The sequence below is a fragment of the Hippopotamus amphibius genome, chromosome 12 (genome assembly GCF_030028045.1).
Source record: "Hippopotamus amphibius kiboko isolate mHipAmp2 chromosome 12, mHipAmp2.hap2, whole genome shotgun sequence".
NCBI classification, from domain to species: Eukaryota; Metazoa; Chordata; class Mammalia; order Artiodactyla; family Hippopotamidae; genus Hippopotamus; species Hippopotamus amphibius.
In genome coordinates, this window is record NC_080197.1 from 14,480,049 (window position 1) to 14,504,993 (window position 24,945).

At 52.2% G+C, this 24,945-nt stretch overlaps 1 protein-coding gene across 1 annotated transcript; it reads right to left on the minus strand.

Moving 5' to 3' along the window:
* Positions 1-4: 4 nt before the first annotated feature.
* PCIF1 (phosphorylated CTD interacting factor 1) lies at positions 5-12,347 on the minus strand. The gene is made up of 17 exons (XM_057701945.1): positions 12,225-12,347; positions 10,106-10,279; positions 8,600-8,742; positions 8,386-8,510; positions 6,950-7,087; positions 6,634-6,764; positions 6,367-6,521; positions 5,535-5,682; positions 5,357-5,440; positions 5,000-5,099; positions 3,782-3,944; positions 2,906-3,078; positions 2,665-2,751; positions 2,394-2,578; positions 1,627-1,720; positions 1,362-1,537; positions 5-1,264 (listed from the first exon to the last, which is right to left on the minus strand). Exons 3-17 carry the CDS (start codon positions 8,721-8,723, stop codon positions 1,033-1,035), a joined length of 2,115 nt encoding a protein of 704 aa, XP_057557928.1. The 5' UTR covers positions 8,724-8,742; positions 10,106-10,279; positions 12,225-12,347; the 3' UTR covers positions 5-1,032.
* Between the last annotated feature and the right edge of the window lie 12,598 nt (positions 12,348-24,945).

Below are 24,945 nucleotides of genomic sequence, written 5' to 3' on the forward strand. Positions count from 1 at the left end.
CACCTGCTGCTACAGCCAGAACCAACAAGGATTTAGGACGCAGCACGAAGAGCCCATTACAGCCCACAAAGGTGGGAGTGAGGTGGAAACCGCCAGCCCTGCAGTGCATCTTGCCCTGCCTCTGTAAGTACAGTGGCCCAGTAGGGCAGACCCTTGGGGCAGAGGCCTGATACTGGGAGAGATGGCTAAGCTGGTGAAAGCCCCACTGAGCACCTTCAGACTCTGCTTCCTTCCAGCCCCAGGGGAGCAATAACTCCATGCCTAGAAGTCCTCAGAGCACAGCCAGGTGGCTGCCTGCACAGAGACCACAACCCGAGGCTAGGTGCCTCTGCTGTGCTCTTCTTCCTGACCCCTGACTAGAAAACACACCTGCTGCCTGCTCACTGCAGTGGCTCCAGAGCCAACAGGCATTTAGGTTTCTATCTGGACCCAGCTACCTGCCCTCTTGCTCCCCAGAGGTATCAGTGAAGCCGATACCAGCTGTGGAAGTCGGGGCTTGCAGATCGTTGATGTAGGGCTCTGGACTCTTTAGACCTCCAGGGTGCAGGCCAGCAGGGGCCCAGTTGTGAGGACAGCAAGATGAGAAATTAGATACCGGAGCACTGGGTTGGTTGGGTGTGAAGGCCCAGGGGTCATGAGAAGGTCAGCCTGAATGTCGAGTAGAGGGGCTGTGGTCCCAGAAGCTGCTCCAGGTTCCTCAGCCTTCTCTGCCCTCAAGACCCTCACACATTCTTGGGGGGGTTTCTGTATTTCCTTTTACAAATGAAACGAGGTGGCAACACGATGGGGGTGGGGGCAAGGAGGGAAGGCATGGGGCCTATTTACAGGGGACTTGGAGTGAGTCTGAGGTGGGAAGTTGGGGATGCGGGCAGGGAGGGGAAGCCCTGGCAGAGCCATAATCTTCCTATGTCATTGGCAGCCTGGGTCCTGCTGCCACCCCAGAAGGAGGGGCCTGGGGTCCACTCAGCCCCAAGAGGCCCGAGCCCCAGCAGTCCATACCAGCACCCTGGGGCTCCTCCTCCCCGCAGGATGTTAGGTGGAATGAGGCTCGCGGCTGGGGCCCTGCTCACGGCCTGAGTCCCGGTCCTTGGCCTCCGAGGAGGATGAGGAGGAGCCACCAGAGCCATGGCTGCGGCCCGACTGCCGGTAGGCGGTGCTCAGCTCCTGCAGCCGCTCAGTCGTCGGCCCCCACTTGGCAAAGCCGGGGTCGTTCTGTAGGAAGAGCACGGCCGTGTTGTGGACGGCCTTGTAGTGCATTTCCTCCCTGCGGGCAAACACAGCGGCTCAGGGAGGGGCCCGGCCTGGCCTGGTCAGCCCAGCCCGGCAGCCCGGCCCTCCTGCCCCACCCGCCCAGCACCCACTTCTTGCAGACGTGCTGGGAGCCGCTGCGGTACTCGTGCTCAAAGGCGGGCAGGACCAGCTGGTGGCGCTTGAAGCGGCTCTCCTCCATGCGGGTGAGCGCTGGGGTCGGGGGTTCCCGCCACTCGGGGATGAACACAATGAAGGACAGGGGCTCTGGCGAGCTCTCGAGCAGTTTCTGTGGGAGGGGGCCCGGGTGGACATCAGGGGCCTGCCCGCCGGCCGGCCGTCTCGCTTGCTGCCCCACACCCCCAGCAACACACCCACCTCAAAGTGAGAGACCATGGCGTCCATGAGCTCCTCGCAGAACGGAGGGTTGGCCTCGAAGGAACCACTCAGCGGGGAGAAGTCCAGGCAGGGCCTGGGGATAGAGGTGAGCGTTTAGGTCTCAGCAGCACCCAGTCCCTCCACCAAGAACAGGCGCCACCCCCATCTGTAGGCAGTCATGTTGGAGTGATGGCTCTGGTCAGGCCGGAGGCCAGGAGTTACCCTTAATTTGTTCTGGGACAAGGTGTGGCCACCTCTGTTGAAGAGATGAGGACGGAGGCTCAGGCTTGGTGGCCCAAGTCCACCGAGCTGGTTAGTGGAGGAGCTGGAGCCCAAATCCAGTTCTGACCCCACTGCCACCACAGCACGAGCCACGCCCAAGAATCCCCCACTGCTGAGCTTGCCCTCTTGCTGGCCTGGCCGCATATCCTCCTCTTGCCCGTGCCCCCCGGCCCCCACACCTCTCATTCCTCTCAGTGCCTGGTACCAGGTGCTCCTACCCCAAACCTGGGCTAATTCTCTGAAAGCCACAGGCTGGGTGAGGGGATGCCTTGAGCTGGGTGAGGAGACGTCACAGGCTCCCAGACGTTCAGCAACATATCCAAGGTCACACTTCCAGCTAGGGGGCGGGCTGGAAGGGAGGCATTCCACCCAGGACTGCCTAGCTCCAAAGCCCTCAAGCATCAGGAAGCAGCTGACCAAGGTGGGCTCCGCTCTGGAGAACGGCTGCCCAGGCAAGAGGGGACCGACCAGCCTCAGGCTCTCACCCGCGGGAGCCGAAGTAGCCGTCTGTGTCGGGGAAGGCAGAGCAGTACTGGCGGAAGTAGCAGTTGAGGGGTGAGGCGAAGCACTCGAAGCTGACGCCAAAAAGTCGGTGGAGGGCCTCGAAGACATGCACGGGCAGCGATCCCTGCAGGCCCGTCCCCTCGTAGAGGCCCACGCCGAACATCATCTGCGGAGCGGCCGTGCTCAGCCTCTGGGGCACAGCCTCCTCCTCCCTCCAGGGGAGCCCTCCCCCCAGCTGCCCCAGGCCCGTACCTGGTACCTTCGGAGAAGACACCAGACTCGGGGCAGGAACCTCTCAAAGGCAGAGTCATCGATGCAGCTGTAGCGGTAAAGGAGCCACTGTGGGGCAGAAAGCAGTGGGCTTCAGCAGGGGCCCCTCCCTCCTCCCTCATCACTGATCACTGCCTCCAGCAGAAGACTCCAGCTCGAGAAAGATCCAGCCCTCACATCTCCCACCTGAGGGGACCTGCCTCCCCCACCCCTCAGCTCTTACCAGCTTGCTGAAGTAGTTGCGGCTGACCTTGACCATCTCGCCCTTATACCGGATGCAGACCACATTATTCTCCACGTGCATCTCCACGCCGGGCATGGGAGGTGCAGACACAGCCAGCCGTACTGGGTAGCAGTACACCAGGCGGGGCTCCACCTCAGGGGCCTCCACCTCCTCTGTGGGCAGGAGAATAGTGAGGGGCCGCCCACTCTCACCCTGGACAGCCTCCTCAGTGCCTGCCGAGGACCAGGAGCTTCACACGCGCATCCCAGTAACCACAGGAGGTAAGTCTCATCCCGTGGAGGAGTAAACTGCAGCTCAGACAGTTCGGTAACTAAGGAAACAGCTAGGCAACTGGCAGGAGCAAGAACTGGTGGCCTGTGTCAACACGCTCTGTACTGACTTGGGCCCCCCGCCACTGCGCCTTGGGGACTAGTAGGCAAGTGGTGGGTTTACTGCCACGTGGAAGTGTAAGAACTGCACTGCCTTCATCATAATAGTCGCAACACCTTACTTAAGGATGTTTGGGGCCCAGCACTTTGAGTTCCCACAGAATCCTCATAGGCTCCTGTGGCCAGGTGTCACACCTCAGTGAGGCTTGCAGAGAATGGTTACGTGTAAAAGCAGGTCCACCCTGGCCTGTCTTGCTCTCCCACCTTCAGCTCTCCCTTTCCCATCACTTCTCCTGTTTCCTAGAGAGGTGCTGAAACCCTGGAGCCAAAAGTCACAGCAGGTCCCACCCCACGCACTGCTGGGAGAAACTGGCTTCCTCAAACCAGTCCACAACCTTGAGGCTCAGCCTCACGCATCCCTTCAGTCAGGGCCCGGGACACTGAGGTGATGGCACCACAGCTGGCTCCTTGCCACCTGGTGCCCTACCTGGGATGTTGTTTTCCTTGAGAATGGCAAGGTGCTTCTCTCGGATCCGTTTGACGTACTCCAGGGAGATGTGGTAGATCTTACTGCAGATGCCTTCCACAGAGTCCTTGGCTGCAGCCGAGACGTGGGGGCCACACTGCCTCCGTAGATGCTCCAGGCGGTCCTGGAGGAGACACTCCTGATCAGGCCTAGTGGACTGGCAGGGGAGGGCCGACAGTCCTCGTTCTGAAACAGGCTCTGCTACTTACTAGCTGTGTCACTTGGACAAATCCCTTGGCAGTTGTGAATCTTATTCCTCAACTGTTAAGGGAACACAAGATACTTACCTAACAAGGCAGTCTGAATATTAAATATGATCATTCCCATTAAGGGCTTCCCAAGCTCTCAGCATACACTAAGTGTCCAATAAATGCCAGCACTTATTGTTGGGGTTACATGGGGCCAAATCCCTTGATACTTGCTGGGGAAACAGACAAACCAGGTACAATCCCTGCTTATAAGGCATTTGCAGTCTATGGGGAAAGACAGATTATTATAAAACAGGGGCTCTTTGGTCACTGCAGATTTGCAGTTGCAGCTTTTAGCAATTTGTAAGGTTATCTGTAGGCATTTGTAATTATGCTGAATTGCACGTGTCAAAAGTGATGGGTGAAAATGAGTCACTCTGGCTAGTGAGTACACCTACCTTTATCACTCTCTACGTGTCAAGTACACAGTTACTATCGTGAAGTGCGAAACCTTGCCTCTTGTGAAAAATGGTCCTGAAAAGAAAGCCCATTGCTAGTGCTGGTGGAGAGTTAAAGTGATGGGTTTGGGCCAGAAAACAGGACTGCTTTGGACACGTTAAAGTGGGCGACTGAATCTGGTGGCAGCTCTTAACTGCAATAGGGCCACACACACCCAAGAAAAGGCAGTTTGTCAATCTGATTCCTAAAATCTAAAGGGAGGTGTTGAACATTGATTAGATTGACATTATGGTGTGTGGCCAAGCACATAATTCTAGTAAGAACTTTAATGGAAATGTTCTTTGGGAGAAAGCCAGAAGCCTAGAGGAACATCTCCACAGACGTGAGTCTGAGGACTGATGAGTGTCAGAGGTCTGCTGTACTGCACAGGAGGCTGCTGTGGGGCCCCACCCAGCCTCCGCAGGCACAGTGGGCTTCTTGGAGGCAGTGGCCACAGAGACTTTCCACTGGCCTTCCACCCAGGGCCACTCACCATGTAGTCCTCCTTAGAGGCAGAGTGATCCTTCCGCAGCCAGCTGAAGGTGTCCTCCACGTTCCACTTGACCACCTTCCTGCTGTCGGGAGATGCACTCCTGCCAATTAAGGGTGCATAAAGGGGCCAGCTGTTAAGTGTCTGCTCCACCCGCCTTCCTTCTCCCATCCCACTTCCACTGGCATTTGGGCATCAACACCTAGGCTGACATCATGACCTTCGTTCTGCCTTTGGGAGCTGGCCCCACTCTTGCCACCAAGAGCAACAACAGGGCCCTGGGAGCGGGCCAGATGGCCTTTGGCCTCCCCCACTCCGGTCAGAGTCCCATCGTGCTGGGGTCAGGAGACAGAGCCAAACCTGGACTCGATGAGCCGCCTGGCAGCCTCTGCGTATTTGAAGAGCAGACGCTTGGCTTCCTCCCGGAACTTGATTCGGGATAACCTGGGTTAGAGAGCAGGCAGAGTTAGAGCCCTTCTATACCAGCCTCGGGACACAAACCAAGTTCCCAGGGTCAACCCCAGCTGTGGGGCTGTACCTGATGGGAATGTCATTCATGATTTCACGAAACATGGAAGGGGACACGACCGGTTCACAGTTGCTTGGCAACAGAGGATCAGAGCCTTTGTCCACGACCTTGCGCTCCAGCATCCAGCGGTTGAAGGATTCCCGGGGAGGCTCAATGCCTGTGGGACAGGATTGCTGATGAAGGTCTGGATTAAGTCGGCAGGCTCCATGTGGGCCAACACAGGAGGCATGGCGTGGGCGTTGGAGGTGCAACAGTACAGTAAACAAGACACAGCCCCTGTTATGTCAGGAGTTTAGTCCTAGGCAACATTTCCCAAAATACGTTTTGAGAATTGCCAGTTTTATAAAGGGTGTTACAAAGGGTAACAGAGGGGATGGACGGATTCTATATTTCAGCGAAGTTAAGCAGGCTTATTTACTAACTAATAAAAGCTACAGTTTATTAAGCACTTACTCCTTGTAGTAATCCTGTGAGGTATAGGTGCTCACTTGGGTTTTTATGCCATTTTAGATACATAAAAAGGCTTCAAATAGTGCCTGGCAGATTGCAGCACTGGAAGTGTTAATGATTTTTTTTGTTGTTTTGGGTGTTATCCATCCCAGCCACTCTACGTAGGCACTGTTACTGTCACTATCTTACAGATGAGGAAATTCAAGTGTAGAGAGGTTAACTGATAAGCCCGAGGTCACAGAGCCAGCGGTTCATGGAGCTGGGACCCTTCCACAACACACGCTCAACCACTGGGCTCCGCTGTGCCATTCCCCAAGCCTTGCTGACCAAGCCCCAGCTCTTGCTAATGGTGGATGGAAACAAAGGAGGCTGGGGCCCTGGAGGCAGTTACCCTCCCGCTGCTGGCACAGCTCCCGGTAGTGTTGCCGAAGCTTCAGGATGAGCTGGGAACGGAGCAGCTCCACCTCGGGATGCGGGGGCAGCACCTCTGAAGGCCCCCGGTGCTTGATGACAGCGTTGGTCTGAATGTCCAGATCCCAATACACCCTTGGGGCACAGACAGGAGCAATGAGGAAAGGGATGCCCAGCACCACCCCCCACTTCTGGGCAGGCTGGCCATCAATGATGGGCACCCCCAAACCAATCAGCAGGGACTCACTCAGTGGGTCGGAGGAGAGCTGCCTGCTGTTTATCTTCAGAGGATGTCCCCCAAATCTTCAGCGTTGGGGTTCCTGGGACGCTGGGGGAGCTGGGCACTGACGGGCCGGTGGGTGTCATGGGGATTTCAATCTGGAGCAGGAATCAAAGGCATCAGGTCAGGAGCTGGCCCTTGCTCTGCAACACTACACCTCGTGAGCTGCGCCCTAGGCCCCACCCCCGACCAGTCTGCCAATGCCCAGCGCTCGCAGGGGACCTGCTGGCTGCTTGCCTGGGCTGCTGCAGCCCAGCCAGCTCTTGAGTCCACATACACTCACCTTGGGCTTCTTCACGCCATTGCCGCTGGGCTGCTCTTCCGAGAGCTGCCGCTTTCGGGGCCTGTTCTCAGCTGGGGGGGTTTCCACCAAGCTTGAGTCTTGGGGCAGGGGGGTTGCATTCAGCCCCAAAGGGTCCGACTGGTGGAGGGAGACCAGCAGAGTTGGAACCAAGGCCAGCGGCTTGGGAGTCCCAGTACTGCAGAGTCCTGACGCCCTCCCGCCCCCCTGCTCCTACTCCTTACAGAAGAGCAGAGGGAGCTGGGATGCAGAAGGAACACTGGACTCCACTCCTGCCTGCCACTGGCAACTGTGTGTCCTGGGGAGTGCCTTCCCTTCCTAATTCCCTCACCTTCAAAACAGCCATGCTGAGCCCTACCTCGCCACTGAGAAGGTGATTAAAGGAGTCAATGAATATGACCAACTTAACATGACATCTGGCATGAGATCAGTGCCCAGTACGTGTTAGTTTCTTTTCCTTAAGAACCAGAATGGGGGAATTCCCTCAAGGTCCATCGGTTAGGACTCCGTGCTTTCACTGCCGAGGGTTCAATCCCTGGTCGGGGAACTAAAGATCCCACATGCTGCACAGCGCAGCCAAAAAAAGAAAAAAGAAGAAAAAAAGAATCAGAATAAAAGAAATAAAGGGAAAACTCAAATAACACTTGGAACTCTTCTGGTGACACCAAGAGTATGAGTGTGATGGCGGGCAGCAGGCTGTAGCCCTGACACCCCCGAGGTGCCAGTCCTGCTCTGCCTTTCACTGGCTTGAGGTCTTGGGCCAGTCACGTTCCCCCTCTGAGCCTCGGTGTCTTCATCTGCAAAAATGGGGGTGGATTGTGCCCAGAAAAGAAAGTCTGCACCAACTGACAGGGATACAAAAGCCCACGTTCCTGCCAGACAGCCCATGCCCGCACTTCCCTGTCGCATCCATGTTTCAGTTCCTAGATAGTGCTTCTCCTCACCGCTTCCTACTTTCACTCAGCCAACCTTCTCACCTTAAATGCTAGCTCACAGAGAAGTCCTCCCTGTCCCCTCCCTTGCCCCAGACCCGCTTAGGATCTCAGCTGTACTCTGACACGATTCTTCAAGCAGGGGCTACACAGTTATCCTCCTGGCCCCCTGCAGTAGACCGTGTGCCCCCTGAGCGTGCAAGGGCAGGACCAGGTCTATCTTGTTCCCCACCACGTCACAGGCACAGTGCCCAACATGCAGTACAAGTTCAGCGTCACACACTATTCTAATCATCTTTCTACGTGTCAGACAGTCTCTCCTACTGGAGTAGAGGTTTCATGAGGGCAGGAGTGTGTCTGTCTTGCTTGTCACTGTGTCCCCACGTCCTGACACAGGACTAGGTAGGTAATAGCTACTCAGGGTACATTTGGGGGAGGCCCAGATGCCAGAAGCTGCTGAGACCCCTGCCCGAGGCTGGCACTCACAATCACGTCGTGCTGGCCCAGCACGGGCATCTCCCACAGGGACTGGTTGGTGAACCGATTGAAGTAGTAGGGGCGGCTCTCCCTTCTGCTCCAGCACTTCTCCCAGCCCGCATGCACCAGCTCCTCTGCAAACAAGCACGGAACCCGCAAGGGTCAGGGCTGCTCCTGGGCACCTGTACTCCCCAACCACCCCGCCACTGTCCCTGGCCCGTACCTGGGAGGTCCTGCACCAGGCGGATGGGCTTTGGAGAACAGGGCTGGTTCTGATTGGAGGTGCCTGGGGAGTGACTCAACAAGGATGCTTCCTCCCGGGGGCTGCCGTGATTCTCATTGGCCATCTCAGCACCCACACCGGACCTGCCACACAGAGGACCGAAGGGTGTCAGGGCCAACACGGCATGGAGGTCAGTTCCAGCCCCCTACCAACTGCACCCCAATTACAATCTACCAAGGGCCCCAGTGACCACCTGCTCATGTGGAGACCAATCCAGTCCCATCCTGGAGGGCCAGCCTGGTGCCACAGAAGCCCTCAGGTCTTAGTTGCAGTTCCCTCAACAGTAAAATGGGTGCACTCTTGTTGCTCTTTGGGCCTGGAATACTCTTTCCCCACGTCCCTGTCTGGCTTCCCACTAGGTTCACATCCTCCAGGAACCCTTCCTTGACTCCCCTTCCCCAGGCTGGGTGGTCAGAGCTCCTCCTTAGGATTGTAGCACTCTTAACAGTCTGGTCCATCAACTCAGTTTGTCTCACAATTAGACTGTCAGAACTCCTAGGCCTCAGAACTGGGTCCAGTTCAGCTCCCTCCAGCGCTCAGCACGGTACCTGGACCCAGCAGGAGCTGGGTTCACTCTGTCAATGTTTACAAAGCACCAACAGTGGCAGACAAGACGGAACAGAGTGGGCCCCTGAGAAGCTGTTCCCATAAGAAACAGTAACTGCTCCTCTTTCCTTTTCCTATCCAGTAGAATCTAACTGGAACACAGCACAGCCCAGGAAGGGGCACGTCACCTAATTAGATGCCATGTTCTACACTACAGAGCTGGAAGCAATCTGCTGCTAGAAGAACCAGTAGTACTGAGAAGGAATACCGAGTTCAGTACTTCACAATCCCCAGGTGAAAGCTTACTTTAAATACCAGGAAGAAAGTCAGCTCCTTCTGATCTGTATTTCCTACTACCCGACCCAGCACACATCCAGCACAAGCCTCAATGGCCAAAGTGGTTCCCAACCTGGCTGTTAGACTGCTAGGGGAGCAATGAGATCAACTGGCACTCCTAAAGTTGCTTTCAATGTCACAACACCCATAAGAAATCAAACGTTTTCCCACAAAAAGACCACAAAGGCACATTTAAACATCGGTTATCGCTGCCGCTGAAATTTTATCAACTCATTGTGGTCACATTGATTATCTCGTGCTGATCAGAAGCTCTGATGGTTGTTGACGACATCATAACAATCATTGGGTTGTTGATTTTATTGTACACTCAGTCTTTGTTAATTTGGAAAGGGGAAAATGAATGGCTACTTCGTCTGTATGGTTTGGCAATAAAAATGCAAGGATGAAGAAAACATACATACAACAAAAGGGGGCCAGGATAACAAAAAGGTTTGGAACCACTGACCAAGGGGAGCTGCCTTGGTTCTCTGGGGAAGAGGAATCCCAGTGCTCTGGGGCTGACCCACAGGTCTCAAGGCTGAATGAGGTCCCTCTTTCTCTCACCCTCTGGGGTCTGCAACGCTAGCATGAGAGGGTTTTCTTCTTCGGCCAGATGGACCCCCACGTCACAGGGTCCCACAGAGGCAGTGGGGAGGCCTGCAGGAAAGCGCAGCACAGGTGGGTGGGCTGGTCAGCAGTGGAGTGGACGGGGGCCCAGGGGATTCCTTGCCTCAGCAACTGCAGAGCAAAGAGAAAAGAGAGTCGCAGACCTGTGAAATGCCGCAGAACAGGGACAACAGCGAGAGGGGAATGACATGGAGCAGGTCGGGAGCCCCCAGGACAGGGCAGGACACTCTGTGAGAGATCTGGGGATTCAGGGGATGAAAATGGTACTTCTCAAGCTTCCCAACCAACACGTTCACCTTCACGGACTTGCAGCCCGCACAGTCCCATGGGACCCTGAGTTGAATGGGGCCCTGAGCCTGGTTCAATGCTCTGCTTTCACGGGCTTCACATTTTTAATAAATTTTTAACAACAGGCCTGTGGTTTCATTTGTACTTTTGGTGCCACAAATTGTGTAGCTGGTCTGGCCAACCACAGTACCCATAAGACAAAAGTGAACAGAGAAACATATCACAGATTGTCATCCCAAGCCACCCACAGTGAGTAACACATTTCTTTGAAGCAGGTCTTTATTTTTAAAAATAATAATAATACATGCAAATGCATTATGTAACAGAGCATGTTCACCTTTATTGAAATATTTTCCCCAAGAAATACTGTGTGATATTGATGCACCAGGTAGATGAACTGTGCAGAGGAGGCAGAAGCAACACAGCTTAGTGAGGCCAAACGGGGACACTACAGTGTTTCCAAAACCAGCCGTGCATCAGAACCACCAGGGTTAAAAAACCCTCAGATTCCTGTCCCCACTCCATATCGCTAAGAAATGGGGAGGGGAGTTTTAGGGCTACGGTAATTTTAAGGATTTACTTGTTTCCCTATCTCCTTTTTGAGTAGTGAAAGAGGTTTCACATCCCTAGTGAAGTAATTATCATGACGTTTATTTTTAAGCACAGTTCTATCTGGAAAGTCCTAGAAGGAAACAAATGTACCTATTTACCATTATTTTTGATGCACTGATGTATTTAATCAAAGAAAGTACTTTCACCCCCCCCCCAAAAAAAAAAGAAATGGGGAGGGGAGATACACAAGAATTTGTATTTTTTACACGCCAAGAGTGGGGCTGGGAGACCGGATGACTAATTTCCTCATTTTACACCACTCCAAATCTTTACCAATTTTTTTATGACTAAAAAGTTTTTAAATTTTCCAGGTGATCTGGATGCAGCAGGTCAGTGGCCAAAATACCAACTCTGGGTTTGGACAGACCCCGATTCCAGACGCTTCTGCCATTATCCGCCTTACAACCAGAATCCCTCAACCTCTACGGTCTCAATGCGTAAAGCCTAGCACACTGTACACTCTCAGTAGGACATAACCGCTATTACTAAGAGAATGTTTTTATTTATCCTGTGGCTTGCCGGCCCCCACGCATACCGCAGTCCGCGAGTGCCCATCAGCTTAAGGATAAACAACTGTATCTGCGCAACCAGAGGAACGCACGAGAAGGAAAAGAGTCCGACTCCAGGATTGGAGGAAGATGAGGCGCGATCATTTCAGTAATACACCAATCAGAATCCTCCAGCCCAGTGGGGCGGAGTCAAAGTGCTTCCAAACTACGCAGGGCGGGGGCGCGCAATGGAGGGGAGGGCGGACCCCTCAGCGCGCGCACACACCTCCCCGTACCCTCTAGCGAGGGCTGGCTCTTTGGGGCGCGCGCGCGCCGGCCCATCTCCCGGGCTCCGCCCCCCAAACCCGCCGCGCGCTCCCGCCCCCGGGCTGAGGCGACTCAGAGTCGGAGCCCGACACAAAGGCGGTGGCGGCGGCAGCAGCGGAGGGGCCCTTGAGGCCGCTCCGCCCGCGCTCTCCGGACCCAACTCCCTCATCCAGGCTACCGGCCCGGCCGCCCACCCGTGGGCCTAAGATGGCGGCGGCGGCAGAGACGGGGCAAGCGGTAGCCCCGAGCGGAAAGCGCCGGAGGGGCCACAGCCGCCTGGCTTCGGACCCCCGGACCCTGGCGCGGCTCGCAGCGGGACCATGGCTTCCTGGGGCTCTTACCTGCCCGCAGCGGACTCGAGGGGACGCGGCTACACGTTCTGCTCCACCGCCCGTTTTGCCGCCTCCGCCTCGCCCTCCCCAACGCCGCTGCCGCCATCTTGTGTCCCGGGCCGGGACTCCGCGCTGCGCATGCGCTGGTACCGCCTCTGAGGGACCTCGCCGCTGCTGGGCCGCCATCTTGAGTGTGGCAGGACCAGCTGGTTCCTTAGACCCTGCTTGCTTTGGGTCCCCCTCCCCTTCCTCCCGTCCTTCCCTGATGTTCCACGCGGGTCTAAAGAGCGGGAGGCAGCTTTGCGGGCCCTGCGGTGTGGGCTGAGGCAGGAACGAACTCACAAGTACTCCGTGCCTCAGTTTCCCCCGCGAGCACGCCTGCTGGGGCCCTAGGAACTGGGTGGGCGGTGCGCCTGCAGGGTCGGACTGAGTGTGCGCACCAGGGGGCGCGGGGCGGGTTCGAAATCTGCGGGGGCTCGGCTCAGATGCCCACCCGGGGGCGGAGTCCTGGTGACGTGGGCTCTGTACGTATGGAGGACCTGGGTCCTAGCTCCCGCTTGGCTCTACCACTACCTGGCAGTCGTCTTTTTTCTCTGGGCTTTTGTCCAGGACGTTTTCCAGCCATTTCCCACATGCAGGCCGCTTACACATGGAACATTCGCCCCTAATGAGGCTGCAGGAGTTCCAAGAGCCCCTGAGTAGAAGACGCTCGAAACAGCTCTGAGAGACATATAATAAAAACGGATTTGGGCAAAATTGGGAAATTATAAACCAAATGCATCAGAGGGCTTTCCATCGCTGACATAGGTGGTTGCTAGTTGCTGTGCAAAACCTCACTTAAGACCTCAAACCTGCCACAAAAGTTACCCCAGCAGGAGAAGGGCAGTCGCTAGGTGCCTCACACCCGGCTGCCTGCAGGATTCTTTGGTAGGGGCGGGCAGACGACTCATTAGCTCCACCTCGCTCTGGCCTCCCGGGTGAACCGACCACCCGTGAAAGCTTAGGAAGACGGGCTTGGCACCTGCTGTTCGACTTGCGCTTCCCAAGTGGAGGTTGAGGCTGCAGATACCCAGCTGGGCCGCCGTTGGTGTCCGTGGTGCCTGGTCCCAGCAGCTTGGTGGGGTTAGGGGGGCGCCAACAAACTCGAGGCAGTAGTGTGACTAGTAATTAAGAACTAGGGTTCCCATCAGTCTAACTGGGTTCAAACTCCTCCATCACCCCTAGATATGTGGCCTTGAGTTGCTTAACCTTTTTAAGCTTTAGTTTCCTCTAATGGACAATAAGCCTGCCTACCTCATCAAGGTTTGATGAGAATTAACTGGGTTGGTGCCTGTGGACGTACTCAGCACAGCATCTGGCACTAACAGATGTTAGCTATTATCACCTCTCCGGCTTGTGAGGATTGCTCCAAGTATTTCCGCTGGAAATAAACCAGATCCTTGTAGGCACCGTAGGTGCAAGCGATCCTGCCCTCACAGTGCGTACAGTTCACCTGAGAGGCTTGACAAGCAATCTGATGCAGGGTGCCCACCTCAGACAGACACGGAAACGCATGTGCTGCTTTGCCTGGGACAGTCTTGAGTTATGTCTGTTGTCCTGGCATAATTATTTACATAACTTCCTTTCTCAAAAGGGCCCTGGTTTGGGCAATAAATTATAAGGTCACTCTATGCCCAGTTTTGCAACCTCGCCAGCTAGTTTTTATTAACACGGAAGTGTAAAAATCATATTGTGATGGTTACCTGTTCATGCTTTCATGTTTTCAATGTATTTTTTCGTTCCTTATTCAGATTCTCTTAATTGATTATCAAAGCACCAAACATCCCAAATGCCTATCCTGTTTTACCATGTTCTTTGCAAGAACCCTGACAGTAGAAATGATTATATCACATCTACACATGAGGAAAGCGAAGCTGGGGGAGGGAGCAGAGGTCAAGTGCTTGTCCGGGTTCACAGCTATGAAGTAAGAGAACTGGAATTTTAAGTCAGGATTCTCCACACTGAAACCTAACGCTGATTCCCTAAAACCACACTGCTTCTCTCTTGTGGAGAAGAGAATCTGGACTCGGGGTAAGTAAGTTGTCTGAGGTCACACAGTGTTCCTGGACATTTCCACTTCAATATCTCATAGGTTTCTCTAACTCAGAGTGTTAGACACTGCTCTTCACCTTCTTTCTTCGCCTCCCCAAACTTGTTCCTCCCATTATATCCTCATTCCTTCTCCCCATCCTCATTTCTACTACCTAGAGCAAGCACCATCATTTTTTAAATTTTTTTTAAAATATTTACTCATTTATTTATTTTGGCTGCACTGGGTCTTAGTTGCAGCATGCAGGCTTCTTAGCTGCAGCAGGCAGACTCTTACTTGAGGCATGTGAACACTTAGTTGCGGCATGCGGGATCTAGTTCCCCAACCAGGGATCAAACCCGGCCCCTTGCATTGGGAACACGGAGTCTCACCCACTGGACCACCAAGGAAATCCCTAAACCTTTTTCTTAAGAATAGTACACATACAGGAAGGTACACGAAACAGAAAGGTAAATGGTTTGTCAGAGTGAACCTGGTAAATATCCCTCAGGTCAAGATATTGCCAAGCACGGGGACATCACTGTTCCCACTGCTTTTGTGATCATCACTTCTTTGCTTTTATGGTTTTACCACCTAAACATACATCCCTAAAGACTATCGTTTCTTTTCACTGGTTCCTCGAACTTCACATAAATGGAATGATATGTGTGTTTGCCGTCTTTTGCTCAACATTGCACTTGTAAGGCCCGTCCAAGTTGTTGCATGTAGCTATAGTTAGTTCATTTTCATTGCCGTATCCTGTCTTCCAGTGTATATTTCTCTATTCCACTGTCGGGGGATATGGGAAGCCCCCCCCCACCCCCAACCCTGTACCTCTTTTCTGAATTACTACTGGTTTGGAGATCAGTCCCCAAACTGGTCTTCTGATCCTCCAGCCTTGCTTCTCTCGTGGTCCGTAATCTACCATACAGTCACGGGGATCTCTTTTAAGTCTGGTCATGTTGCAAATCTGACCAAGTCACCCTGGCCTTAAAACCCTTGAATGTGTTCCCGCTGACTGCACAATAAAGTCCTAAACCCTTATCTTGGCTTCCAAGACTATAGTTAGGAGAGCTACTATGGCAGAGCGTTTACTAGCGGTGGTGCCAGGCACTTTACACACGTTTATCTTATTCACAATCTGGACCTTCAAACCATCTCTCCTTCATCTGGTCCCAGTGATTGTTGTAATTTCCCTAAATGTGCCAAGTTCTCTCTTGACCCTGGGCCTTTGCATATGCTGTTTGCTCTCACTTTTCCTCCCCTCTCTTTGCCTAATTCAGCCTTCATCTTATCTGAGATGTCACCTCCACCAGGCAGCCTTCCCTGAACTTGCCTGCACCCAGGCCAGGCTAGGTCAGGTCCCCTCTTCTGTATTCCCCTAATGGTCTATGCTCAGCTTTTGTCTGTCTTCTCCATCCATGAGGCTGTGGACTACTTAAGGGTGGGGCCAGGGCTTGTTACCCCTGCAGTCCCCAGGCCCAGTGCTGCGCCCAAGCCTCTGTAAATATTTGTTGACCACGGACAGACCACACTGGGTTGAAGTCCTGGTGACTTTTTCAGGTATCCCCATCTCTATTCCAGGCTCTGGTTTCTGTGGTGGGAACACTAAGGCAGCGCCTTTGGGACACAAAGAAAAACATGAGTTGCCCGATGTGGCAGAATTCCTGCCAGCAGCCTGGAATCCTCTACTCCCAAGATGGGGATGAGCGGATCGAATAAAAATCCTGTGGCTTTCAAGCACTCCATCAACTTTTCTGTAGATGCCTCGATAGATAGCAGATCTGGGTTGGGAGAGATGGTTGGGGTAAGCAGAGCTCCTCCAGATATAGCCAATCCTGGCTGTGAAACCGAGCAGGACTCTGTGGGGCACCTGGGCATGGAAGCCTTTTGAACGGTTGCTAATCAGGGAAAGAAGGGGATGCGAGACAGGGGAGGAGCAGCCAAGAAACAATAGTGCAACCTTGGGGCAGGGTCCTGGTTCCACCTTAAGGGGTACAGATAACTATCTTTGAGGTCTTTACAGAACTAAACCCCCCAACAAAGGGAAGATGTTAGCATTCTTCATTCCAGATTAAAGGAGCCAGAGAAGCTCATCAGGAGGAGACCATGGGTCGGGGCCAGAGTAAAGGCATGCAGGCCCTTCAAACACCCTAATCCTTATCAGCAGCCCCGCCCTTGAACTATTGCTATAAAACTCCTCACAGTTTTGAGGGGCACGAGCCCACTGAGCTCCCCCTTTGCCTGGTAAAGCAGTAAAACTATTCTTTCCTACTTCACCCAAAACTCTGTCTCTGAGATTCAATTTGGCGCCGGTGCACAGAGGCCGAGTTTTTGGCATTAGCCAGGAGCCTGTTATCAGGGCCTGTGAGGACCCCAGCTTCAAATCAGGACAAAGCCATCTCCATGTGAAAGCTGAAACATAAACATACAGGCTCTGGGTGCCACATACCTTCACCTCCTGTTCTTTCCCCCTATAGCAAGAAGCTCCTGAGAGAGAACCACACATTTCAAGCCCTGAGGTCCTGGCAGTTGCAGAAGGGAGGCTCCAACATAACCCTGTTCCAGGTTGCTTTCCTCCCCACCAAGGCCAAGCCTGAGCTTCCCTGTGTCACTGTTCTGCAGTTGAAGTAACACTAAGGCAGTTTCTAAGGCGAGCATGCCTGGCCCTAGGAAAGCTGCAGACGGTGGCTGCCACCCTGAGCTGTGGTTTCCACAGGGAGCGGTTCTCTGGCCATTCTGTGGTCAGATGAGAGAAGCCAGTTAGGCCAAGAATAGATGAGGGCAATGGGGCGTCTCCTCTGGTCTCCATGGCCCGGCAAGCGTCTGATGTGGTGTGAGGCTCCCTTCCATTTTTTCACTGCCCGATATGTGTTGAGGCTTGCCCCAGAACCTTGAGAACCGGTGATAAATAAGACAAGCCCTTTGTCTTCAGGGAGCCCACGGAGTAGTGGGGGAGGCAGACACATAAATAAACCCTCTGCTACAGGGAGATAAGGGCTCTATTGGGACAACCAGGGCACTGGGCAGGCAAAAGAGAAGGCTTCAGAAGGGATAACAATGAAATGAACTTTGTTGGAAGAATAGGATTTTCCAAGTGGGCAAGGTAGAGGGGAAAGGTACGGCCAAGGCCTGGAGGTATGAAAATGTGTGTAGTTTGGAGAACTCCTCCGCCCGAGCAGCACCAGGGAATGGGGCAGTGGAACTGAACAGGAGGGAGGGGGGTAGGGCACAACCTTTGAAGGAATGACATAGCCCGAGAACATAACATAAATTGATTAGAACCAAATGGGTCCAAGATGGCAGACAAGTCAGCTTCCAGGCACCTTGACAGTTCCAAGCCTCACCAGGAGGATGGGAAAGTGGGCGTGGCCCAATCCTGGAATACTCCGCCCACTTATTAGCCTATGAAATTACACACCCTTCCACAAACTGACTACCCCATACCCTGGTGCCTTTCTCACCTCCTGAGATGGCCCACACTCTGTCTGCGGAGTGTGTTTCTCTCTCAATCTCTAAATAAATTTCTTACCTATCACTTTGTCTCTCACTGAATTCTTTCTGTGATGAGACATCAAGAACCTGAACTTCATTAAGTCCTGAAACCAGGTATGTGACTTCAAATTGGACGATCTTGTATTTTGGCTGGGTTCAAGTCCTGGCCTCATGGGTTCAAGTCCCAATCAGGGTCTTGGCAGGGTTCGAGTTCCAGCATGTGGGTTCAAGTCCCAATCTGAGGTGCCTGGTTTCAGAACCAGGGTCTTGGAATCTCAATCCAGTCCCTGTTCTGCGTTAGGACCCAGCATCCCCAGGTGGTATTTGAGTCATCGCAGGATGGGGTGGGGGGCACCTGTGGTGATCTCCACCCTCCCACCCAGTCCCTCTGATGCCCATTTTTCTACTTCACACAGCCTGGACAAGATCCAGAATGTTTATACCCATATGAGCTGAGTCTGCAGATTTAAATCCCAAACTTCTCTAAAAAAGAAGCCAGGGTGTCAGCTGGCAGCTTCCTGTAAGTCTGAGATCAGAGGACACAGTGACCTAGAGAGAGGAGGGGCAGGACACCAGCAGATCCTGGGTCCCAGCTGAGGGGTTTCTAGAACACTTGGCTTCTAACTCAGAGATCTCAACCCTTTATTTGCATATTATTTACATATCACGAGACTTACTTGTTTCAAATAGCGATTCAGTGGTTTTTGGTAAATTTACACAGTTGTGCAACCATCACAACTCAGTCTTAGAACATTTCCCCGAAAAAAATCTCTCGTTCCTGTCTGCAGTCAACCCCTCTTTCCATGCCCCAGTCCCAGGTAACCACTAATCTGCTTTCTGTCTCTACAGATTTGCCTTTTCTGGACCTTTCATATAAATGGAATCATACAGGGACATCCTTGGTGGTCCACTTGTTGGGACTCTATGCTTCCACTGCAGGGAACATGGGTTCTATCCCTGGTCGGGGAACTAAGATCCTGCATAGCTGTGCAGCACAGAAAGAGAGAGAGAGAGAAAGAAAAAAAAAGAAAGAAAGAAAAGAGAGGCAGGAAGGAAGGAAAGAGGGAGGGAGGGAGAGAGAGAGAGAGAAAGAAAAGGAACATATAAAATGTGGTGTTTATGTCTTTGTTCTTTTGCTTTGCGGAATGTTTTTGAGATTCATCCAGGTTTTAGAATTTATCAGTAGCTCCTTTTTTATTTCTGAACCGTATTCTCTTGTACAGATAGACCACATTTTGTTTATCTGGTCACCAGCTGATGGACACTGGGATTGTTTCCACTTTTTGGCTATTACGAATTGTGCTCCTATGAACATGTGTGTACAGGGGTCGTGTGAACATGTTTTTCTTTTTGTTGAGAGGATGCCTAGAAGTGTAATTGTTGTACACATAGCACATTTATGTTTAACTTTCTAAGAAACCACCAAATGTTTTCCAAAGCAGCTGCACCATTTTATATTCCTAGCAGCAAAGTATGAGGGTTCTGGTTTCTCCATTTTCTTGCCAATACTTATTATTGTCAGTCTTTTATATTATATCCTGCTGAGGAACTATTTATTTAAATTTATTATTGTTTTTTTTTATTTTGGCTGCGCCCCACGGCATGTGGAATCTTAGTTCCCCGACTAAGGATCAAACCCCTGTCCCCTGCAATGGAAGCGTGGAGTCCTAACCACTGGACTGCCAGGGAAGTCCCTGCTGAAGAACTTTTTAAAACACCCATGGGAACTTCCCTGGTGGTCCAGTGGTAAAGAATCCATCCTGCAATGCAGCGGATGCGGGTTTAATCCCTGGTTGGGGAACTAAGATCCCACATGCTGCGGGGCAACTAAGCCCACGTGCCACAGCTACTGAGCCCTCACACCTCAACTAGAGAGCCTGTGTGACACAAACATGCACCCTGGAGCCCCTGCGCCAGAACTAGAGAAGAGAAAACCCTCACTTCACAACTAGAGAGAAGCCACGCGCCTCAGTTAAGACCCAAGGTAGCTCCCCCACCCCCCGAAAAAAAACCCCAAGAAACAAAAAAAAAACACCCATGGATGCCTGGGCTCCATCCCAAACCAGTTAAATCAGAATCTTGGGGGTTAGGGGCTTTCCTGGTAGCACAGTGGTTAAGAATCCACCTGCCACTGCAGGGGACACAGGTTCAATCCCTGGGCCAGGAAGATCCTACATGCCGTGGAGCACCTAAGCCCACGTGTCACAACTACTGAGCCTGCGTTCTGGAGCCCATGAGCCACAGCTACTGAGCCCATGCTCCACAACTACTGAAGCCCGTGTGCCTAGAGCCCATGCTCCGCAACAAGAGAAGCCACTGGAATGAGAAGCCTGCACACCACAACGAGGAGTAGCCCCCACTCTCCACAACTACAGAAAGCCCACGTGCAGCAATGAAGACCCAACGCAGCCAATAAATTTAAAAATAAATAAATAAATTCATTAAAAAAAAAAAAGAATCTTGGGAGTTGGGGTCCAGGCTTAGGTACTCAAAACAGTAAAATGAAGCAGAAACCTCCCTACTTGAAATGCTACTAATGTACAGGCGGATTGAGAACCAGGGATCTAACTTTCAGCCTGAAGTTCTGTCCCACTTTACCGAGAGGGAGTTCAGGCTGGCCAGCAGCCTCTCCCACCCCAAGAAACCTACGGGCTTGGGGATGAGCAACAAGAAACCTCCCAAGAAGACACATGCAGTCCCAGAGCAGACAGGCTTGTTGGAAGTTGAGGTGAAGGGTCCTGGGAGTGGGTTGAGTCCAGGGGTCCTGATTTCTGGGCAGCCAGCTGCGATCCTACGGGGGCACCTTCCACGACCTTAGGGATTGTTCAGGCCTCTCAAGAGATTAGGAAAGTATGACATTCCTGGCGGGCAGACCAGCTCCAGATAACCCCAGGGAAATGCAAGGAGATGGGTGGTGCCAGCAGGAAGCATAGGGAGCTTAGAGGCTCAGTGGGGAATTAGGCCAGGGCCACAGTCTGTGATAAACTCTTCTCCTTTTGGAGGTTCCACGTTCCATGTACCAGACCCTGGACATTGGGGATACAGCCATGAATAAGTGTCAGGCTCCTACCCCCATGGAGCTGACAGTCTACTGGAAGAAACAGAAGATAAAGAATTAAACAGAATGACACGTAATGATGGGGAGGGGGCCTCTCAGTGGGGGTGGCATTTGAGTAGAGATCTGAGTCAGTGAAGGAAGCTAATTATGCAAAGATCTGTGTGCAAAGATATTTCTGGTAGAGGGAAGAGTTTGTGTAAAGCTTGAGACTGAGTGGGTTTGGTGTGTTCCAAACAGTGGTGGAAGGTGGAGTTAGAGAGGAAGGTAGGAAAGAGCCAGATCACCTAGTTGCCTTTCAGGGGTCATGGCCAGAGTCTGAGTTTTATTTTGCATGTGATGGGGAGCGAAGGGAGGCAGGGTTTGAGCAGAGTAGTAACATGCTATGATTTCTACTTTTTAAAGATCAGTTTGGTTGGTGCAGGGACACTAGACCTATAGCAGCAATAGTGAGGCGGGAGATGAGGTGAGTTGTCCAGATAAAAGAGGAAAACTGCTTGGACCGGTGTTGATGCGAATGGAGAGAGGTGCATAGATGTGGGACATCTTTTGAAGTTAGAGACACCAGAATTTGCTGACATGGGGTAGGAGGGGGAAAAAAGGAGGCAAAGAAGCTATGTTTTTTTCTTTTTTCTTTTTGGTTGCTCCATGCGGTTTGTGACATCTTAGTTCCCAGACCAGGGATCAAACCTGGGTTCCTGGCAGTGGAAATGTGGAGTCCTAACCACTGGACCACCAGGGAATTGCCAATGCCTATGGTTTTGACTTGAGCACCTTGGTGAAGGATGGTGCCATGACCTGAGATGGAGAACACTGGGAGAGGAGCAGAATTGGGACCAGAGGTAGGGATGCTAAAATAGAGATCTAGCTCCATGGAAGAGAGGAGGGAGGCTGTGGGGTGTGATGTCCTCATGATTCCCACCTGAGGGGTTGGCCGGATTGGCCATCCTTGTTAGATGAAAGCCTGTGTATGTTGGGCCCCTGAGACTGTTGTATTACAGCATCTTGGAAAAATTCAAGATGCTGAAATGTTCAGGATGCTTCTTGCAACCTTTAGGAAGTCCCTGCAAAAACAAAAACAAGCTTAGGTCAAAGAGGTGGCCCATCCTTATTATCAAAAGGAAAAGTCACCACCTCTTTTTGTCCCCTCCCTTCAAGTACTTTGAAATTTTATTACTGGCTTATGAACTCCAAACATCTAAACAGCACTGCTGCGGATCCTCCACCCTGTCCTCAAACCACTGAGAGGCTGGGAAGCCCATGCCGAGTGACTAATGTGAGCAAGGGCAGGAGGCTTAGAGGACCATCGAGACAGAGGCCTCCCCCGTGACTCAGAGTCAGTTCACAGGCTGCAAGAGGCATAGAAATTGGAAAGGAAGGGTGAAGCATGAAGAAAACAAAGAAGAAATCAGAGAGAATGAGTGAGCTGCCTGAGGTCAACGTTGTTGGAGCTGAGCTGGGGACAGGGCTGCAAGGGACCTAGGAGCTGGGGAAACAGCACCCCCTGAGAAGCGTTAGAATCTTTGAGTTTCAAACCTGGAAGGGCCTTCAAGGACCAGGTGGCTTGCTCCTTCCCCAGAAAAAAGGGGAAATAGGAAAGAAAAGGAGAAACTGAAAGACCAGGTCTCCAAGCTTTAGAAGCCACAGAAAGGCAGTCAACAGCTCCACCCTGGCTGAACCCAGAAAGCCCTGGTCCACTATTTCTCTCTGTCCATTTGGTAAATGTCTGGCCCCCGAGGGGGGGAGTTCTGTCCAGCTGCATTCTGGAAACAGGTGGTTTGGAGAGATGTAATCAGGGTCTCCTGATCTGACATCTGTTCCCCCAACACGCACCCCTCCCCTCAGTCCAACTGGGCCCCCATCACAGGTTCTCAGGCACACCCACGCTGAGCAGTATGGGCATATAGGCTGCAAGAGCTCATGGGCTCAGGCAGAGTGAGATGGAGGGGGACCATTTCCTGCGGGGTAGCTTGGGTGGGTCTCAGGGGTGGGGGAATGCACAGAAGGGGAGGTGGGCTGACGCAGCTTCTCCAAGCCATGCAAGGATCCAAAGAAAACACAGCTGGAGACAGGGAGCAGGTGGTGGGGAGCTGGGCTACCCGTGTGTTGACTTCTTGGGCAGAAATCCAACTTGGTATCCTGTGGTCAGTGGAGCCTGTTTATTTACTGGGTTCAGTTACTTCCTCCTGCTGTACCTCTGTATCTCAATCTGCAAAACATGGACAATACTAGCTACCTCGAGGGATGGCTATGAGGATTAAATGGGATCATTCAAAAAGAAAGATGATAGGGACTTCCTTGGTGGTGCAGTGGTTAAGAATCTGCGTGCCAATGCAGGGGACATGGGTTTGATCCCTGGGTCGGGAAGATCCCACATGCGGCGGAGCAACTAAGCCTGTGTGCCACAACTACTGAGCCTGCGCTCCAGAGCCCAAGAGCCACAACTATTGAGCCCACATGCCACAACTACTGAAGCCTGCGCCCATAGAGCCCATGCATCGCAACAAGAGAAACCACTGTAATGAGGAGACTGTGCACCACAATGAAGAGTAGCTCCTGCTCACCACAACTAGAGAAAGCCCGTCTGCAGCAACAAAGACCCAACACAGCCAATAAATAAATAAAATTAATTAATTAATTAAAATATACTGAAGTGGTTAAGAGTGTGGGCTTTGAAGCCAGACTGACTTGAGTTAATTACTTCACCACTCTGGACCTCAGTTTGTACATCTGTAAAGTGGGGATGAAGAACCTATTTTGTAGGATTTTTTTAGGTTTGAGTTCCTATTTGCAAAGCACTTTCTGTTTGTTAAACAACTACTTAATACTAATAACCAGAGACATTTATTGAGCCCTTTGGTTTGCCAAGTACTAGATTCAGCACTTTATATACTTTATGACATTAGAATCTTACTACCACCCAGGGAGGGAGGCAGGTACTAAATCACCCCCATGTAACAGATGTGGAAACTGAGGCTCATAAAGAGATTTACTTTTTAATTTACTCTAGAACAGGGGTAGGCAAACTACAGCCCATGAGCCCAATCCAGCAAGCAGCCTCTTCCTTAAAGTATTGTTTATATCTCCTTTCATGCTGCAGTAGCACAGTGGAGCTGTGACAGAGATTAAATGGCCTGCAAAGCCTAAAATATGTATCTGGTCCTTTACAGGAAAAGCTTGCTGACCTCTGCTTTAGAAAATGGCAGAAGCAGGATTTGAACCAGGTCTGCCTAGATTCAAAGCACCTAACAGCTTTGCTATTCTGTTTTCTGGCACTATTGCTGTGCTGGGTGCAAAATAAAGGCTAGAAAAGCATTTCTTTCCTGTCACTTTGAGTGCTGAGAAGTCTTCTCTTATCTTCTCAAAGCCAGGAGTGAACGTGGAAAGGGATTTGGGAATTCTGATTTCTCCATCTCTCAAGCCAAGTGGTGAGGACTCAGGGGGGCTGCCGAAACTCCTTGCGGGGCTGCATGACTGCCAACGTCACTCTGAAGTGTGAAGGTTGGGGGCAGAAGTTGTGGGAGAAAGGGGGAAACCCATGTGACAGAGAGGGGCAGGCTAAGTAGGCAAATCCCTGGAATCAAGGTGAGAGACTGCACCTTCCCCACCCACACCCAGCCCAGGTCAGAGCTATGTTTAGAGTCAGTCTGACTGAGGTTCACAGGGGCAGGAGTTGGTAAAGAATCCCAGGGCGGTGTAGGTCTTGCCTGCTCCCTAGGGATACTCAAGGGCTCCAAAACCAGTTCAGTTACTCAGCAAGTATATACTTAGTACCTAATCTGTACCAGGCACTGTTCTAGGCACTGGGAATAAATGACGAACAAGATCCCAGCTCTCACGTAGACAGACAATAAACCAATATTAAATAGGAATAAGATGTATAAAGAAAATAAAGCAGGCTGATGTGATTAAGAGTTAACTACTAGGTAGGCAGGAAAGGCCTCTCTGAAGAAGGGCCATCTAAACTGAGAGCAAAATGACAAGGAGCCAGGCCATGGGAAGATCAGAGAGAAAAGCATTCTAAGCAGAGGGAACAGCACCTGCAAAGGAACTGAGCAAAGAAAAATTTCATTTGCATATTCAAGGAACCAAAAAGTCAGTGTGGCGGGAGC

Coding starts and splice junctions, on each gene's coding strand:
- PCIF1 (XM_057701945.1), bottom strand. CDS start 8,723: ATGGCCAATGAGAATCACGGCAGCCCCCGGGAGGAAGCATCCTTGTTG. Junction 8,511..8,599: donor CCTGGTGCAGGACCTCCCAG/GTACGGGCCAGG, acceptor GCTTGTTTGCAG/AGGAGCTGGTGCATGCGGGC. Junction 5,441..5,534: donor ATGAATGACATTCCCATCAG/GTACAGCCCCAC, acceptor TCTCTAACCCAG/GTTATCCCGAATCAAGTTCC.